The 18,299-nt window shown below is 68.1% G+C and overlaps 1 protein-coding gene across 2 annotated transcripts in view; it reads left to right on the top strand.

Annotated features, from left to right (window-relative positions):
- Positions 1-9,976: 9,976 nt before the first annotated feature.
- The window catches only part of LAMA5 (laminin subunit alpha 5), a 50,286-nt gene continuing 41,963 nt past the window's right edge, over positions 9,977-18,299 (top strand). The window contains exons 1-2 of one of the 2 annotated variants that reach the window (XR_007133781.1): positions 9,977-10,297; positions 14,553-14,705. Coding sequence is in view for 1 of the 2 variants with exons in the window: in XM_047770703.1 (XP_047626659.1) it covers positions 10,004-10,297; positions 14,553-14,705 (447 nt within the window). In the remaining variant the exon portion in view is untranslated. The remainder of the gene's footprint in view (positions 10,298-14,552; positions 14,706-18,299) is intronic. The other variant, XM_047770703.1, reaches the window with a different exon arrangement.

Genomic DNA, 18,299 nt, shown 5'->3' on the forward strand with positions numbered 1-18,299 from the left:
AACACAAAGAGGGGTGAAGCTGTTCTCCCTTCTTCCGTGGGTGGAGGCGAGGGTTCAACCGGACAGGGCACCCTGGGCCTGTGCACCTGGAGGGAACGACGAGTCATCCGCCTGCCCCTTTGTCACCAGTGTCTCCAGGGGAAGTGGTCCAATGGTCTGTCTGTCTGTCTGGGAGGTAAACTCGGACCGGCTCTTCCTGCCTCGGGACACGTGTGGGTTAGCCCAGCTGCCCCACGCAGGACCGCGCATCCAGGGGCAGCTGCACGCGGCCAAGGTCAGGGAGCCATGCATTCCCACCCCGTGTCCTTCGCAGCCTCACTCCTCTTGCCTGTGAACCGAGCCTTTGGTCGGGCCCCCACGGTGTGGCCCCAGGGCAACCCCGTGAGGAAGGGCAGTTGTGAGTCCACTTCACAGAACAGGAAACCGAGGCCCTGGGGGAGGAAGTGGCTCCCCCAGAGCCAGGGAGCCGGGGTCTGCGGCAGGGAGGGCTAAGGTGCAGTGCAGCGGGGTGGGGCCTTGTGCTGGAGGAGAGGTCGCCGCCAAAGCCCCAGGCGGAGCCCTAGAAAGGCTAGGATGGGAGTTCAGGCAACGAGTCAGGCAGCGATGCAGTCAGAAGCCGGGCGGGTTGGGAGGTCCCACCCCTCTCTTCTGTCTGTGCCCTGGGGACGCCCAGCTGGGGGCCAGGGGTGGATCAGAGAGGAAGGTGCCCAGGCCCATGGGCAGCACAGGCCGCTCTCAGGCTTGCCCGGCCCCTGAGCACCAGCCAGCAGAGCTGTCGGCAGCTGCGGGAACGTGCCCGCAGGCGGAGGTTTGTGTGCCCTGGAAAGCGGGGGAGGAAGGTGCCGGGATCCACATTCCTGCCCCAGGTGAGCTGGTCTGGCCCGGGCTTGTCCTGCTCAGCCTGGCCGGCCGGCTCCTCAGAGCCCTGGGCAGCTTCCCCCTCCCTGCCCAGCTCTGCAGCTGTGCTGGGACCCTGAGACCCCAGGATGTGCCATCGCCCCCACCTGCTGTGACCCCACGTGGTGGCTGTCCCGGGCCCTGCAGGGTGCAGGACGAGGCCCCTGTCCCCAGGGGAGCTCATGGCTGGGGAAGAGGACAAAGCAGGTCGTCTAGGGAAGGCCCGGGGCGGGAGTCTCCTCCCAGACCCCCCCACGACACACGGCAGGCAGTGCTGGCTGTCACAGCAGGGGTGGACAGGCGCCACTGGCCACTAGTGGATGGAGGCTGGGATACCGCCCTGTCCCGCAGCACCCAGGACGGCCCTGCAGGGAGGCTTCAAAGGGCAGTGGCCCCTGAAGAGGCTGGGGGGGTCAGGGAAGGCCTCTCCGGGGAGGGGATGTGGCCTGCAGGGACCAGCCCTTTCACACTGGTCACCGCAGTGCGCCTGCAGCCTGAGAGACAGACCAGGCGCCCTCTCTGTGTGGGGGCAGGGAGGGGCAGCAGGATCCACTGCCAGGCCTGGAGGATTCCAGAAGGCCGAGGCCCCCTCACACCCTCCTCCCGGCTCCTGGCTTTGGCATGTTCCTCCCCCTGGGTGGGCAGGGGCTGGGGTCTCAGGGAATTCCTGGTGGCGATTCCAGGAGGCCCTGAGGGCAGCCTGAGCCAGCTTCCTGCGGGACCCAGATAACCTCCTGATGGGCCTTGTCCTGCTCGGCTCTGGGGCTGGTGCCACAGGGCCTTGCCGAGGGCACCCAGGGTCAGCCCTCAATAGCCAGGCCGTGGGCACTTGTCCAGCCAGGACAAGCCTTCGTGGCGGGGAGTGGGCACCTGGCAGATCAGGTCAGAGCCCCGAGCCCTGAGCAGCGGCCCATCGCCGTGCCTCGGAGTCGCAGTGCTGGGGACAGGCAGAGGCCACAGGGCCGCTCTGACCCTCCATCTCCCCTCTGACAGGTGGGCTTCTGTGAGCGTCCAAGCAGGAGCCAGGGCCCCGGAAACAGCCACTCCCTAAGAACACTGGGCGCTGGGGCGTTGGGGCCAAAGTCGAGGCAGGAGGCACGGTCAGCCCCGTTGCTCCCGGGCCAGGGAGGTAGCACTTCTGACCTGAGGCCACACGGCAAGTCCCCAGCGGACCGGGAGCACGGGGGCCACAAAGACCTGGCCCCCAGGGAGGGGCTCCGCTGCCCGCCTCCACCCTCACCGCTGCTCCTGGGAGGGCCGGGCTCGGACCCCCAGGTCCCCTGGGAGAGGGAGGCCAGGCTCCCGCGAGCCCCCCAGCCCAGGGTCTGGCAGGAGCCTCCCCATCTTGTGTTTACATTCCTCTAGGAAATCTCTCCCCAGAGCAGCCTCGGGACAAAAGTTTTGTAAATGTTGAAACTTGAGGCAAACGGAGGCCTGGAGCTGAGCCCACCCCCACCCCCACCTCTGTGACAGAGGGACTGGGGAGGGGCGCGGGGGCGGGGGGCAGTGGCCCAGCCGGGCGCCACCTCCATGCCCCTGCCTGCCTTCTGAACTCGCAAGCCCTCCTTTTATGACACTGGGGCTACGAGAGGTGGCATTGGCATTGGAAGCCCGGGGGGCCCTGGGGGAGCCCCTGTCAGGTCACCTGTCAAGGGGACGGGGGAGGCCTGGTCCTAGGGTGACTTTCCCCATCAGGCCTCCGAGGCACGAGCCTGCGTGTGACTGGGGGCCCCGTGGGCGCTCAGTGAGGACGGGGTGGGAGGCCCACGGGGGTCCGCGTTCCAGGCTGGGTCAGTTCCCTGTCGAGGGTTGCGTGTCCTCGCCACGGCCCTAAACACAGGCCCGCCCTACACGTGTGCATGCACCTGTGGATATGTGTATGTGCGTGTGTGTGCATGCGCGCGCGCGTGTGTGTGTGTGTGTGTGTGTGTGAATGTGTGTACATATGTATGCATGTGTATAGTGTGTGTGTGAAGGTGTGTTTGTGTGCATAGGTATATGTGTAATTGTGTAGGTGTGCATGTGTGTATGTGTGTGTGTGTTTACATGTGTGTGTATGTGGCTGGGGGGTCCTTGGCACCCAGAGGTGACTCTGCCTCCTCCCCCTCCACCTGACAGGCACCCACTCCCAGGTAAGCGGTGCCCGAACCAGCCCAGCCGAGCTGCCCCCTCCACCCCTGGGAGAGGCCGGTGACCCAGGTGCACCCCCAGCTCCAGACCAGGCAGCCTCTCCCAGGAGCCTGCCTCCCAGCTCGCGTGCAGCGGCCGTGTGGGCGTCGAGCCTTTCTTCAGCAAACACTTGGCCGCGTGCCTGGACCACCTCATACCCGCTCGCCCGCTCAGCTGCTGATGGGCACCTGGGCTTTTCCAGGCTGGCAGGGAAAGGGCTGCCACGAACGTTCACGGGTGGGATTTGGGAGTGAGAGTGTGGGACCCATGGGACACTGGCTGTGTCCCCACCGGCAGCAAAGGGCCCCGACTCCCACACCTTCACTGCAGGTATTATTTACTCTGTGCTGTGGCCCTCAGACCCACGAGGGAGCAATACCCACGAGGGTCTGGGTGCTTGGCCCCCTTCCATGGGCCTGCCTGCCCCCACCTGGGGCTCCAGGCCACTGCAAAGGCCACGGGCACAGGGGTCCCGGCCTCCAGCCACAATGGCCCAGCACCTGCTCAGCCGGGCTCAGGACGCAAAATAAATAATCAGGTCATAAGAAGAAGTGAAATAAATGTGGTGAATGTCACAGAGCTGTCGAATGAGGGGAGAATGCACACCAGACGGGGGGCCTCGGGGGCCGTGGAGCTGGTCTGTAGGGTGGGCCGGGTCCGGAGGGTGGGGGGACATTCCTGGTCAAAGGTGTGGCTTGTGCAAAGGCCTGGAGGGGCAAGGGGGGCAGAGGTGGGGAGAGCGCGTCCCAGGCAAACTAGGGCAGCAGGTGTGTGGGGAGAGCCAGAGACAGCAGGAGACACAGAGACGTGGCGGGGCGGGGCTGGGGGAGTGAGAGAGTGAGAAGCCCAGAGAGGGAGAGTGGGCACACAGAGGCCAGGTGATGGAGGGAGAGATGGAGGCTGCGAGGGTGAGGCCCAGGCGGTGCCCAGGCGTGGCTCAGGGCCCCTAGCGCAGCTCCGAGGGAGGGGCCGATGCCAGGCTGGGCCAGCCCCGGGGGGTTGGGGGAGGCAACCTGCTGAGGGCCCGTGACCTGGCTGGTCAAGGCCAGAGCAGGGGCTGCTGGACCCAGGCCATGGCAGGCCGGGAGTGGGCATACCTGGTGTGGTCTGCGTGGGGTTGGAAGGGGCAGCCTGACCCCCAGTCTGGCTGCTCTTGCCAGGGTGGCTGACACCCAGGGTTCACCACCGGGCCCCCAACCAGCTGTCCCAGAGTTGGCGAGGGGCTCGGGCTCCTCTGGCTTCCAGAGGCTCCGGCCCTGCCCCAGGCGCAGCTCTGGGTCCCTGGCCTTCCTGCGGGGGATCAGATTCCTCCTGGGCAGCGAGGCCTCCTGGCCATATAAGGCCGTCTGTGGGCACCTCCTGGAGAAGCTGCAGAGCCCTCACCCCGCCCCGCCCCCCCATGGGAACCAGAGCTTGGCCAGGCCCCCAGGGAGGGGGGGCGGGGGAGGGGCCTGCTGGGGCCTGACCTGGGAGCGATGGCAGGGGCTACCCAGGCCCCAGGGTGCCACCCCTCTCTCTGTGCTGGCGTGTATTCCCCAGGGCAGCTCGCTCGTCTGGAGTGCAGAGCGGGGAGGTGGTGACCATGGAGGCCGAAGGCCAATAGGATAAAAAATGACGCCACGGAGACGTCAGCCCCCCCACCCCGCCCCGGCCTCCAATCCTGTGCAGGGAAGGCAGAGACTGGTGTAAATTTGGCTGTTGGGTCACCCCACGTGCTCCCCACAGACCTGGGATCCGAGGCCTGGACCCCCCCGCCCCTCCCACCCCGCAAGGTGCCAGGCGGTGCCTGGATCTGGGGTCCTAAGAGCAGCCCCGTTACTGAACCACCCCCCCCCCTTGCTCTCTGGAGATGGCTGGATTGCCCCCGAGGTTCCAGACCCCTCCCCAGGGGCTCCCAAGGCCCCCTGCCTTGTACCTCAAGGATGGGGTCTGAGATTTGTCCCCAAGCTAAGGGCGGGGTGCAGGGCAGGTGTCTAATGAGCCAGGGAGGAAGGTGACTCTCTGCCAGGAAGCTGATGCCTGGGCCCCGCACAGGCCACGGCCTCTCTCTGCAGCCCCCTCCCCAGCCCGCGCTGCCCCTTCTTCCTGCTCACAGACCCTGGGCTGGGAGGGGGCCCCGGGGCCCAGCAGCCAGGCTTCTCCTGGGAGCTGGAGGCTTCCTCTAAACTGCTCCACAACCTGGACGGACCTGCCCCTGCGGCCGGTCCACAGAGGGTGTCTGTTCCTTCATGCAGGGAGCACTCTGGGCGCCTCCTCGCCAGGCCTGGGGGTGAGGGTTCGGCAGGGTGGACAAGAGGGACGCAGGCGGGCTTTCATTCACAACACGAACCCATGGAAGAAATCAGGGCAGGTGCACCACCGCTGGCTCTCTGGGGTGGTGCCTAGAGGCCCAGATGGTCAGGCCAGGGGACAGAGGGGCTCTGTCCCCTCCTGAGGGAAGGTGACAAGGCCAAAGGAGGTCTCCACGCGACAGAGGAGGAGGCAGCGCCTGGAGGGTGTGCCAACTGACCAGAGAGGGCCCCCCCCCACACCACCCCGGGGCTTGGCGCTGCAGTCAGGGGTCTGGATTTTATCCTCAGACAGGCAGAAGCCCTGTTTGGCCTGGGAGGAGACGGGCTGAGGCGTGTGTGCCAGCCCGGGGCCCGGGGCCCAGGGCCCAGCAGGTACAGCACCCATAGCTGTCATTGCAAGGGTCCCAGCCCTCAAGCTGACCTGGTCTGGCACCCCCATATCAGCGGGGGAGGGGATCCCCAACACTCAGCTGGCGATGAGGAGGCTGCTGGAGGGGGCATTCAAGCTGGACCCCAGACTCTGGACTCCTGCCCAGTCCAGGCTCTGCGTTCCGTGTTCGTTGAAAGCATGCCGCCCGCCCCGTAGGAGAGTCGCTGAGCCCCCGTTTCCGAGCATCCTAGCTTCGTGTGCTTCTTATAGGCCTGCCGGTCAACACCAGTTGGGAGGGAGGCAAGCTGAGCAGGAGGAAAGAGCTTTGAAGGGGAACCTCTGCGGAGAGCCCAGGACCTGGGGGCCTGGCAGCTCAGGTCCATGCCCCCAATATGCAGTGTCCCCATAGGATGCCTGTGAGGGGCAGGCCTGCGATGGGCACCCTGGGGCCTGTGCCCTAATAGCCGGGCACAGAGCAGACAGAGGCAGACCCTCCGGAGCTCCGGGTCAGAGGGCTCCCCGAGGAGGGGACTTGGCTGGCAGGATGTGGCTCAAAACCATCTGTTGCTGGTTGGGACTAACCCAACGCCTGGCATCCCCGAGGGTTCCCAGGGCCACATACCCTGGAGGCCAGGAAGTGCCCAGAGGTGGTCCAGCAGCCTGACCCAGATGCTCCCTGTGCTGGAAATGCTGGGACTCCAGCCTGGCCCTACCCTTCTGGTGCCCGCTGGCCTCCAGCCCCTCGGCTCCCAGCGCTGGGCCGGCCGCACAGTGGACCATGCGAGCCCAAGGCCAGGGGAGGGCTCCGGGCTGAGCAAGGGCTGAGAGCCTGGGAGCTCCGGGGCCAGACCTGCTGGGTCTACCACCTCAGGAGGCCTCCTCTCAGCTGTGAGAGCTCAGAGCACCCAGCTGGTCTGCATCCTGCCCCACGCACTGGGCTGGACCAAGGCTGACGCAGCGGCCACCAGCATCAGCCCTGCGCCTGCGCCCCGCCCCTCTGTCCGATGGACGGCCCACGTTCTCGCCCGTCGGGCCTGGAAGGCCATGGGAGCAGCCCTGGGGGAGGGAAAGCCACCCCACATATTCCAAACCACAGCCTGGCTTCTCTGAAACCTCATCCTGCTCAAACACTCCCAGCAAAGAGCAGCTGAAAGTGTGCGGCCTCCCTTGCACGCAGGCCGAGGCGCGGGCCTCCTCCGCCTCATGCAGCACTGCTCACACCCACTTCAACTGTGGGCTTCTCCCAAGGGTGCAGCACCCAGCCGGCCTGAGAGCTGGGCTCCGGGACAGGCAGTCCAGTATCCATGACCCATTCTGACGCACGGATGCTACAGAGAGAGCACAGAGTAAGGGGCGCCCCACGCGGCTGCTCCTGGGGCCGCTGGGGCAGGTGTGTCCCTCATGGCCTGGCCTGCTGGTCTCCACAGCTGTCCCGCAGATGGGGCACCCCTGGGGATACCGTCGGAGCCGGCAGGGGGCAGCTCAGGTGAGGGTTGCTGTCCTGAGGGCAGGCTCCCTGGTCCAGACCCCACGGCAGAGGCCACATCCTGGGGGCTGAGAGGGAATTGGCTGGATGCCCACCAGGGGCCTGGAGCATCTGCTCCCCACTGAGGCTGCCACCTGCTGACTTCCCTCAGGTCCTGGGGCTCCTGCTGCCCTGGGGCTGTGTGGGGAAGGGCTCTGAGCCTGGGGTCAGGCCGTGGGGGATGGCCAGAGCCTAATAGGACAGAGAACAGGCCACCTCTACGGCCCTCTAACCACCTCCCGGCTCCCAGGGCCGGGCACCTCTCTCCTGTGGGGCAGCGCTGGGAAGCGGGCACTACATCAGGGACCCGAATGTCCCCCAAAGGTGCCCAATACACGTGGGGGGGGGAGTGAAGGACAGACCGACTCCCTCCCCCTGTGCTCTTGACTGACCCTGGACGTTTGTTCCCAGTGTCCCGGTTCATAAGCAGAATGGGCGGCTGGGTGCCCAGGAGTCGGAGCAAACACGCCCTGGGCCGTTTGGAAAGGAGTGGCTGGACATGGGACATGGGCAGCAGGGGTGAAGGTGGGCAGAGATGGGCTCCCTCCCATGAGGCCACTGGGTAGCCCTCCTCCCTCCTGCCCAGCTGGGGCACAGCAGCTGGCACAGGGCGGGGGCAGAGAGCGGGGACTTCACCCAGCCCCTTTCGCCACATTCTCCTCCTCTGCCCACTCCTCCCACGCCCCCCCCACCCCAGGCCTGGGCCACCAGTTGCTCTGGGGCAGCTGTCAGCCGGGGAGAAGCTAGCCCGGGATTAACCCTCCTGCTGGGTTGACTCAGCGCATTCTCGGCCGCCGCCTTCCCTCCCGCCTGCTCTGTGTCCTGGACGGTGGAGGCCCAGAGGGTTCCCACTCTCACCTCAGCCCGCTGGCCCCTCCCTTGACCTGGGGGTGGAGGGTGGGAGGGTTCCCAGCTATCAAGGGGGTGCCAGGGCCAGAGGGCCCTGCCATGGTGTGTTTGCAGGGGACCTCCGGGCAGTACGAAGGGCCGAGGGCCCGCAGGTCAAATCCCCCGTCTGGGGACCCAGCAGCTCTGTGTCTGGTCTGTCCCTCCCAAGGGATCATAAATTAGCTGGAGAGCTGACCTGTCTGCACATTCCTGCTGGTGTCCCCCTGTCCCCCCCCCACCCCCATCCCCCGCCTGTCCCCCCTGCCAGTCCCTCCCCCACTCAGGAGCTTCCCTGTCTTGGGGAGCCACCTCTTCTTGCCCGCCTCCAGGTGGAGGGAGAGGGGAGGGAGGGGCACCCATTGCTTATTTCTCAGCTCCCGAGAGAAGCGGCCCTCCAGCCCCTTGAGATTCAGGATCTGCAGGAGGCCAGGGACAGACAGGAAGCTGTGGCCTGTGCTGCAACCTTCTGGGAACAGCTGCTGGAGCAGGACCCCCACTGCCGGGACCAGCTGGCTGCCACTCCAGGCACTTACTCGGCTCCAGGACTGTCCAGGGGGTCCCACGTGGGACAGACACCCGGCTGGCCTGGCTCACAGAATGGGGGCAGCCGCCAGCCCAGCAGCTGCACCCGCCCCACCCCATCAGGGCTTCCCTTGAAGACAGCGTGGGCCAGGAGCCGGAGGGGAGGAGACCCAGTGGCCGAAGTCACCCAGACGCAGAAACAGCTGGGCCTCAGGCCTCTAGGTCCAGTCCCATCTCCCCAGTGTCCTTGAGCTCCTGTCCTGAGTGGGAGGGTTTGACTGGCAAACAGAGATGGTGGAGTCCAGTGCCCCAAAGCAGGGCACCCCAGGCACCAGGGTGGGCTCGCATCTGCCACCCCCCAACCGCCCTGCAAACCATAGGTACTTAATAATTGTCCTCCTTCGCACCCATGGGGCTCTGAGCATCCTCCCTTCCGCTGCAGGGGGCCCCCACAGGTCTGATCCCTCCTGACCCATTTCCCTATTTCAGAGTACTTATACGCCGAACCCTGGGTAGGGGGGAGCCAGGTGGGGTTGAATCTGACCTGGCCTCCTCAGGGAAGCGTGGAGACCCCAATCCCTGTCCCTCCGCAGATGGGATCTCCTGCAGGGCTCCCACCCTCCAGCACTGGCAGAGCGCATCTTCGCGCACACCTGCCGGATGGGGCGGAAGCGGGGGCCAGTCTGAGGAGAGAAAACGCGAAATCTGCGAGGGGAGAGGGGGCAGCGAGGCTGCGCTCGGAGTTCACCCCCTTCGTCCCGGGGACCCAGGTCTCCAGGATCTGAGATCGCTCGGGACTCTGGCCCGGTTCTGGGGTTGCGGGTGGGGACGGCTGGGCCGTAGATGCGGCCGACGCCAGGGCTGGACCCCGCGCTGGACTCTGGGCGAGCGTCTCCGACTCCTGCCCGCGGCGCCTGGGCCGGGGCCGCCGGGGGCGCTCGGCCGCCGAGGTGCCCGAAGTTCGGAAAACAAAGAGCGGAGCCTCGAGACCGCGGAGAGCGGGCGGTCGCGCCGGGGGCCCGGGACCAGAGGGCGCGAGGAGCCGCCCGCAGCCAGGACCACGCCCTGGGGGCCGCCGCCGGGTCCCGTTCCCACGGCCTGGCCCGAGGCCAGCAGGTGTCCCTTCCGGGCGGCCGGCCGCGCCGGGGTCCCAAGGGTTAAGGCCGCCGGCCGCCCCTCCCCCCTGGCCTCCCCCGCCCCCTCCCCGGGGCGCGGGGCTCGGGCGCCCGGGCGGCCCGGGGCGGGGCCTGACGTCCGCGGGCGGAGCGAGCCGAGCCGGGCCGGCCGCCGCGCGCAGACCCGCCGGGCTCCCGCCGCGCCCGCCGTCCCTGGAGTTGGAAGATGGCGAAGCTGGGCGCGCGGCCCCGCGGCCCCCGGAGCCCCGCGCCGCCGCCGCCGCTGCTGCTGCTGGCAGGGCTGGCGCTGCTGGGCGCGGCGCGGGCGCGGGCGGCGCAGGGCGGCGGCTTCAGCCTGCACCCGCCCTACTTCAACCTGGCCGAGGGCGCCCGCATCGCCGCCTCGGCCACCTGCGGCGAGGAGGCCCCGGCGCGCGGCGCCCCGCGCCCCACCGAGGACCTCTACTGCAAGTTGGTGGGCGGCCCCGTGGCCGGCGGGGACCCCAACCAGACCATCCAGGTGAGCGCGGGCCGGGGGCAGGGGCGCGGGCGGGCGGGCGGGGACGCCGGCGCGGGGGACGCGTCGGGCTCGCGCTGCGAACTCCAGCCCGACTCGTCGGGGGGCCCCACGCGCCGCGGAGAGCCCGGACGCCGACCGCAGCGCCCGCGTCGCGCCCCGCCGCGGGTTCCGCATTTCGTGGGACCGAAGGGACCCCAGCTCAGCCGTTCTGGCTCAACCAAGGAAGTGCGCGTCGCTCCCGGCGGGCGCAACGCGGCGGCCCCGGGCGAGTTCGGCGGCGGCGGCGGCGGCGGCGGGCCGGTGGGGGGGCGGGGCGGGGAGGGTGCCTGGTCCCTGGCGGCCCCAAGTCCCGGGATCCCGGCGAGGGCGGGACTTGGCCTCCGCGGCCGGCTGCCTGTGGGGAGGGGGCGGACCCGCTCCGCCTTCCCCCGGGACAGGCTGGAACCTGCTGGCGACCGGCTGGGACGGGGATGGGGGCGGGAGGGGCCAGGGCGCTGATTTAGGAGACTCCCTCCCGAAGTGGAGGCTGGAAGCTGTGCTTGGTGGAGGTTTAGCCAGTGGGTGGGACCCTCAAGGTGGGAGGGGGACAAACGGATTTTGACCTGGGGAATCACGGGCAGCCTCTCCGCTGCCCCGCAGCTCAGCCGTGGGGACATCCAGGGTATCCAGGAGCTCTGCTTAGCCCATGCTAGGCCCTTCTTCCCACTCCTGCCAAAGCTTAGGGAGAGTCTGGGGGCCCCAGGGCTGTTGTAACCTGAGCCTCAGCCTCCAGGGACCTGCCCTGCCGCCACCTTCCTGGTGGGAGAGGCTGGGGGAGGGAGGAGGGAGTTGGTGAGTGGAGTGATGGGCTGGGTGATGAATGGGGCCGCCTCAGCTGGGGCCCCTTCCCTGCCCTCGGCCTCTGCCTGGCCTGCCTCCTTCCCTGGGCCCTGGGGGGAGGCGGAGAGGCTGGTGCTGCAGAGCCATCTGGGACAGCAGTGTTCCCTCCCTTGGGCTCCTGGACACACCTGGACTCTCCTCAAAGCCCTGCACAGCTGAGCAGCAGGTCTCAAGCCCACCCTTCAGATGGAGAAACAGAAGCCTGGGAAGCCCTAAAGCCAGGCCAGGATCTGGCTGGGGTCAGAGGGGGACCTGGGTCCCCCAGCAGCAGCCCTCAGTGCACCTGGGCCAGGCCAGGGGGAGGGGCTGGGGGGGGGTTCTGGCTGAGCCCCCCAACCCCCACTTCCCAGCCCAGGATGCTCAGCTGGGATTCTGCTGCTCAGCAGCCCAGGCTCCAGGCTCCGGCTCCAGGTCACTGCCTCATTGCCCCCCCTGTGCTGCCCGCCCAGGCTCTTGAGTAGGGGCAGCTGCGTGGATCCCGGAGGGAGGGGCCGGTCCTTGCCCCCTCGTGGTGCTTAAAGGAGCAGTGCAGGAGCTGGTGGCCCGGGATCAGAGCCCCTCTCCTTCGCTGTGTGGCTTCCCTTCCTGAGCCTTGGGCTCCTCATCTGTAACATGGGCACAACGCCATGCCCGCCTCCCCTGAAGTTCCGAGCTCTTGACCTGAGGAGCCTGGGGAGCCCTCTGCCACACAGGGACCTCTTGGCAAGTGGCTGTGGCCATGGCGTTGCGGGAGCCCTGAGTGAGAACGTCAGCCCTGCCCCGACCCCCCAGCGCACAGACTAGCAAGTCAGAGGCAAAACGTCCCTTTGAAAGTCTGCACCCTCGGCCCTTAGCACCCTGTGCTGGGGCTGCCCATGTGGCAGAAGGACCAGCCAGAAAGACTGATGGCCAACAGACATGACCTGAACAGTCCGGTGACCTCGGGCGAGTTGCTGTACCCACTGGAGCCTCTGCCGTCTCCTCTGGGGGCAGCCAGTCTGCACACCGCCCTGGCCGCCCCCGGGGTTGGTGATAGGGCTCTGTCTGGGGCCGAGTGGCCGGGCACAGCTTCCCGTCCCAAGACCCAGTCTTGTGACAGCAGGATGAGTAGGCCAGGGAGGATGGGGCGGAGGCCCAAGGCTGCAGGCCAGCAGCTCCCAGGGGTCCCTTGGGGTTTGGCTGGGGGGTGTGCCAGCCGGGGTCTGGAGTGAGCCCTGCTGGGCCTCTGGGCCAGGTGGTCCTGTGGGCAGCTGGGGTGGGCAGAGGGCTGCTTGGGAATCTGGCCCTGCGACTTCAGGTGGGCATCAGGGGAATTCTGAGCAGGCTGCAGCCCTCGGGGCAATCGGGGGCTCGGCTGCCAGCGTGGTGACTCACTGGGAGGGGAAGTCCTTATCACCCCTCCTTGTTTCCTGGCTCTGTTCCCAGCAGGACCCTCTGCAGCCCAGGGCGGAAGGAGTCGGGTTTCCCGCCCTGTCCACTGCGAGAGCGGAGCCCAAGCCAGGCAGAGAGGGCGGCAGGGCCCACGTCACCGAGGGGCCCTGCTGAGGCCACGCGGGGCGTTGACCTTTGGCGCCTTTGACCCTTGACCCAGGCGGCCTTTGGAAGGCCCCCACCCCAACCAGGTGGCCCTCCCCACCTCCTCCGAGAAGCCTCCAGCCCCAGGTGGCCCACCCCCATGTGGCCATGCTTCCCGTGCGCCTCTCGGACCCCACCTCTGCCCTCCCTGGGAGCTCCCACAGGTCTGCGTGCCAGAACCCCGGTTCCAGTTTGGGGGTCGCCATTTGACCTTGGTGGCATGGCCTGTACAGATGGTGTCCTTTTCTGGGTGTCCTTGCGGTAGCCCCTCAGTATGATGGCTCTGGAGGGTGGCCTCAAAGACACAGTTAAGAATTAGGCAGGTGCACCCCCCCCAGGGAGGCGGTAAATGGAGCCGATTCCCCGGCTTGTGGAATAAACACAGGGGGGTTGTCAGGTCAGCTTCTTGGGTGGTCTAGAGCTGGGGGGTGCTTGCTGGGAAAGTGACATCTGAACTGAGATGGAAGGCAAGAGGCCAGGGTGCCAGGGCCCCAGGCAGGAGCAGGGTCCGCACTGGGGTCACCCAGAGCCGCCAGCACCAGGGGTCCTGGCAGCTGGATGGGCAGCGTGGTGCCTGGGCAGCCGCCTCCTGGCCTCGCCATCCAGGTGCCCTGCGGAAACCTGCGCAGAGGAGCCAGGGAGGGGGGCACATCCTGGTGTGGGGAAGCCTGGGGCTCTGAGCTGCCCTCCTGGGGGTGGGGGGCAGGGCAGTTCCCACGCTCCCACCTCCAGCTCCTAGGAGAGGTCTGGCCCCCTGGGAGGCTGGAGCCCCATGTCCCAGACACGGCCTCTCTTGGCCTCAGTCAATGCCAGGTCTCCGAGGGCCTTTGTGCGCCTCTGTGTGCCAAGGGAGGGCAGGTCTGGTTTCCTCTGGGTGGGGGGTTGGACCTCCACCGAGCCAGCAGCCAGGGCCCAGCTCTGTCCCCCCGCCGCCCCCCGCTTCCAGCACCTGCTCCTTCCTCAGGAGGACAGCAGGCTAGGAGATGCTGGGAGCCTCCTCTGTCTCCTCAGAGGAGAGGCCCCTGGCAGGTGGCTGGACCGTGACAGAAGCAGCGGCCAAGCCCCACAAAGCAGGTGGCAGCATTGCCCCCACTCTGCAGATGGGGACACTGAGACTCAGCGGCTGCCGTGACTTGGCCATGTCCCAGACTCAGAAGCGGCAGAGCCAGGAGATCCAGGCCTCGTCTGCCGGCTGCCCACACGTGCTTACTCTGGGGCCTGTCCCCACAGGCTGCCGGAATGGCTTAATTCCATCTCTCAGGAGATCTTAATCCAGCTGGCTCTGGGCGAGCCTGGCAGGGAGGTGTGGGGGATAGGCTGGTGGAGGCGGGAGGAGTCTTCTGTCTATAGCCCCACCTCACTCCTCGGGTCCTGCCTGGCTCCATCCTTCCCCGAGCCCTCTGAAGCCCCTGCAGCGGCCGTGGGGGTGGGGGAGTAACGTGTGCCCTGCCCCCTCAGCTCCTGGCCTTCTCGCTGTTTACCCCTCGGCTCCTCCTGCCCCAGGGCCTTTGCACAGGCAGCCCCTCTGCCTGGGGAACCAGCCCACGCCTTACTGGGGAGGCCTCAGATGCCACTCCTCAGAGAGGCCCCTCGTGCTTCTCCCGCCCAAAGTGGGTGCCCCTCTGCCTCCCCGCCTCCTTTCCTCCTTAACGGGTGCGGCCGGGTTGAGGCTGCTGTAGGCACTCACCCGCCCTGAGAATGAGTGAATGGTGGGCCAGGGTCCTGGATGGGAGGTGGGGCCAGCGGGGGCGGGAGGTGACGGGGCAGGGGTAGGGTTCCCAGCCCTTCCCCGCCATCTGACTGCCTCTCCCTCCCCCCACAGGGCCAGTACTGCGACATCTGCACTGCAGCAAACAGCAACAGGGCACACCCTGCGAGCAACGCCATCGACGGCACGGAGCGCTGGTGGCAGAGCCCACCGCTGTCCCGTGGCCTGGAATACAATGAGGTCAACGTCACGCTGGACTTGGGCCAGGTAGAGTCCCTTTTGTGCCTGCCGCAGCCCGACCCCCCTGTGCCTGGAAGAAGGCCCCCCCCTCCCCCCGGGGCCCGGACTGGAAGCTGAGGTCTCCAGCCGGCGGCCCGGAGGCTGGGAGCAGAGGCTGGGGCGGAAGGCGCGGCAATGAGCGCCTCGTGTTTGTTTCTCAACGTCCTTGGTGTGCGCGGGGACGGGGGGCTGCATGGGGGGCCAGGAGAGGTCACAGGGAGAGCGAGGGCGAGGGCGCCGAGCCAGGAGGACACCGCACGAGGGGGGACCACATGCCGCGAGCCCCTGGGGCCCCTGGCCAGGCGCCCTGGTGTTTGCTCAGGAATCCTCTGCGGGCGGGAGGGGAGGGGCCCGGGAATGCGGGGGAGGCCGCGGAAGTGGACATTCCTGGGATACCTGTGCTGCACCGGGGAGGCCACCGAGGGGTTGGGTGTGCGCAGGCAGGAGCGGGCTGGACGCCCACGGGCTGTCTCACGCCCCAGGTGAGGTGATGTCCCAGGCCTTGGTCTCCCGGCCTGTGAAATGGGCCCGCAGGCCCATCGCCTCCCTGGGTGGGGCGGGGCGGGGGGCCTGGGAGTCGGCTGCGAGGTCCATCCTGCCCACCCCATCCCTGTTCCCGGGGGCCCGGCGGGGGCGCTGGACGGCAGGTCCAGGCAGGCCTTGCCACTATGCTGGCGTGCGACCTGGTGGGGTCTCTCCCCCTCGCTGAGCCTCTGTCCTGCTGTCTGAGGAGAGGTGGCCGGAGGGGCAGGCCCCGCGGGGAGGTGCAGGGACAGTCTTGGGTGCTTCCTGACCCTGGAGGGCAGCTGGGCGGGGGGGTGGGGAGTGGGTTCAAGTCCCAGTGAGAGACCTGGGACTTCCGGGGGGGCATGGGTTAGCTGTTAGGGCCCGGGGCTGGCGGGGCCGCCTGGCCCACATCCGGGTGGGCCTGGGTCTCCTTCCCTTCGGCTCACAGGGCTTGTCCCACGTCTGTGCTCTCCTGTCCCTGGAGCCTGGGCGCCACCTCAGGGACAACCCTGTGTGCCCTCTGCCCGGGTGTGGCCACGGGGCTGCCGAGCTGCTGGGCTCTTCTCGCGCCACCTCTGGGGACAAGCCTGGCCAGACGAGGGTGGGGCAAGGGCCCTCGCTGGGTGCATGATGGCCAGGTCTCCATGACAGCCCCGGGGTGGCCTGGGCTGGGTGGGGCTGGCGGCGGGGGAACTCGGCGGCCCTGGGCTGTGGCCCCACCTCCCAGCCTCGGCGTCCACACGTGTGAAGTGGGCCGGCGGCTGGGCCTGGGCTGTGTGTGCATCCTGCCGCTCCAAGCCTCAGTTTCCCCAACTGAGATGTGACACAAAAGGGGACGGGGCCATCCCCAGCGCTGTTTGTGGGGAGATGGACCAGCCCGTAAGCTGGCCATTCTCTTTCTCCCTTCCCCACCCTTCCTTCCTTTGTGGCCTGCCCACCGCTACCCAGCTACCCAGGCTCCGGCTCCCCACCCTACCCGGCCAGCCACCCACCCACCCAGTTCCCAGCCGCCCACGGGAGGGGGGCGAGGGGGCAGCCCACCTGAGCGCCGTGGAGCTGGCTCGGGCAGAAGAACACGGGTCCCAGCTCCTTGCGCGAGGGCACCCGCTTCCCTGCCTGTTTCTGAGCCCCTGTGGAATTCCACAGGAAGTGCCCGCCTTCACCGCGGGCCCCTTCCGAGAGCGGCTCAGCGCCCCGTCCTCCCCCGGCCGCTGCACAGTGACTGGGTCCTTTTGGGGTGCCCTGCTTGAGGGGGTAGGGGACAGAGGCCTGGACCTGCATTGCCAAGGGAGCCCCACATGGGGTCGGAAGTGGGGACTCTGGAGGATGGAGGTGACACGGCTAGAGTGCTGGGGGGGCCTCGTGGAGGAGTGGGCCTGAGATGCGTCCCGCCGACCTTCACAGTGACTCTGGGCTCTGTGCAGACCTCAAGTTCCCCCAGGTCAGGGGATGGGAACGGCTGGGGTCCCAGTCAGGCGGAGGGTGTCCCCAGGGCGGGGCCCTCTGGGCACACTCCCTGGTGCGGGTGGGAGGGGCCTGGCGCAGCTAGCCCGGCCCTGGGGGCGGGGGTCCTTTGAGGCGCAGGTCCTGGGGCCGAGAGGGCAGTGGGGCTGGGCATTCCCCCTGCGGTGGCTGCCAGTGGCCTTTGTTCTGGGACCTGGAGCGGATGCCCCAGGAAAGGGGGGTGCAGCCGGCCGTGGGCATCAGGACTTCCTGGCCTGCAGCCCTTCTCCTGCCCAGGGGTGGAGCCCGCCTGTCCCGCTGTCCTCGGCTCACCCTCATCCCCTCTGACCTCCCTTGCCCAGGGTGGAGTGGGCACCGTCGCACCCTCTTCCTCCCGTTTTGCAGATAGAGAAACTGAGACCCAGGAGCTGAGTCCTGGCCGGCGGGGAACGGGGGGGATATGGAGACGCCCCGCCCTTTGCTCCCTGTCCCACACGCCACGTGGGCCTCGGCCAGGAGCCCTCAGACCCGCGAGAACAAGGTGTAGGACTGACCCCTGTGGGGTGCTCGCCTCAGCTGGGGTCCTCTAGAGTGGGCAGCCCCCCCCCATAGCTGGGGACTAAGGGGACAGTTTCTGGGTCCCCAGCAGGGTTCCCCCCACCCCCACCTGCACGCTCTTTCCTGCTCCCTGCCGGAGGAGCCTCACCCAGCCCTGTGCCCAGGTGGTCTCAAGGAGCTGGGCAGGGCGAGTCCCCCACCCTCTCCAGGCACCCCCGGTGGCCTGGCCTTGGGGATGGGCTCTCCCCGCAGCCCCCGCCCCAACCTGCAGGCTGTGCCCTCGTTCCCCAGATGCAGCTGCGATTCCCTCCTGGGCCCTGGGTGGGGCCGGCGGCCCAGCCCTGGCTCTCGGGGGAGTAGCCTGGAGAGGGGGAGGGGCGGGGGAGGGTGGGGGGTGCGCAGCGGAGGTAAAGGTGGGGTGTAGGCTGCGGGGGTTGCATGTGAGGCCAAAAGTGTCGGTTGGGGGACTAGAAATGGCAGGGCCAGGGGACTCTGCCCCGGCCCCCAGGGGACAGCAGGGAGGCGGGGAGGGCGCCCGCTGGGCCCCCACCAGCTGGTGGGTCAAGCAGCAAAGCTCTGAAGCAGACCCCACCATCCGAGGGCGAGACCCCTGTAGCGCCGCTGGGGAGGAGGGCCTGGGCCTTGGTCCCCCTCTGCACTTGGGCCAGGGCCCTGGACACCCGGGCTGCTTCGTAGCTGGGCTCCCCGCGCAGCTGCCCACCCCAGTGCCCCCCCGCCCCAGACGGGCCAGCTCGGGGCTCCCTGGACAGGCCTCCTGGTCCCGGCATGCCCGCTGGCCTGCCGGGTTATGAGGTCATGGCCACTGGCCTGGCTGTCCAGGCCCAGCTGGGCAGGTGGCCAGGGCCCCAGGAGGGTCAGCGGGCTTGTTGGAGGGAAGGGACAGGAAGTACGGCTGAGGCTGGCCAGGCTCCGGTCACAGAGCCCAGCGGCCTGGACAGGTGCGGGGGCTGGTTCCCTGGGGAGGACAGCGTGAGGCAGGGTGGCAGCCCTGCACAGCCCGCCTCCCTGCCTGAGAACCTCGAGCTCCTGCCTTTGCTGGTCCCTTTGCTCAGA

The sequence above is a fragment of the Phacochoerus africanus genome, chromosome 3 (assembly GCF_016906955.1).
Source record: "Phacochoerus africanus isolate WHEZ1 chromosome 3, ROS_Pafr_v1, whole genome shotgun sequence".
NCBI lineage: Eukaryota > Metazoa > Chordata > Mammalia > Artiodactyla > Suidae > Phacochoerus > Phacochoerus africanus.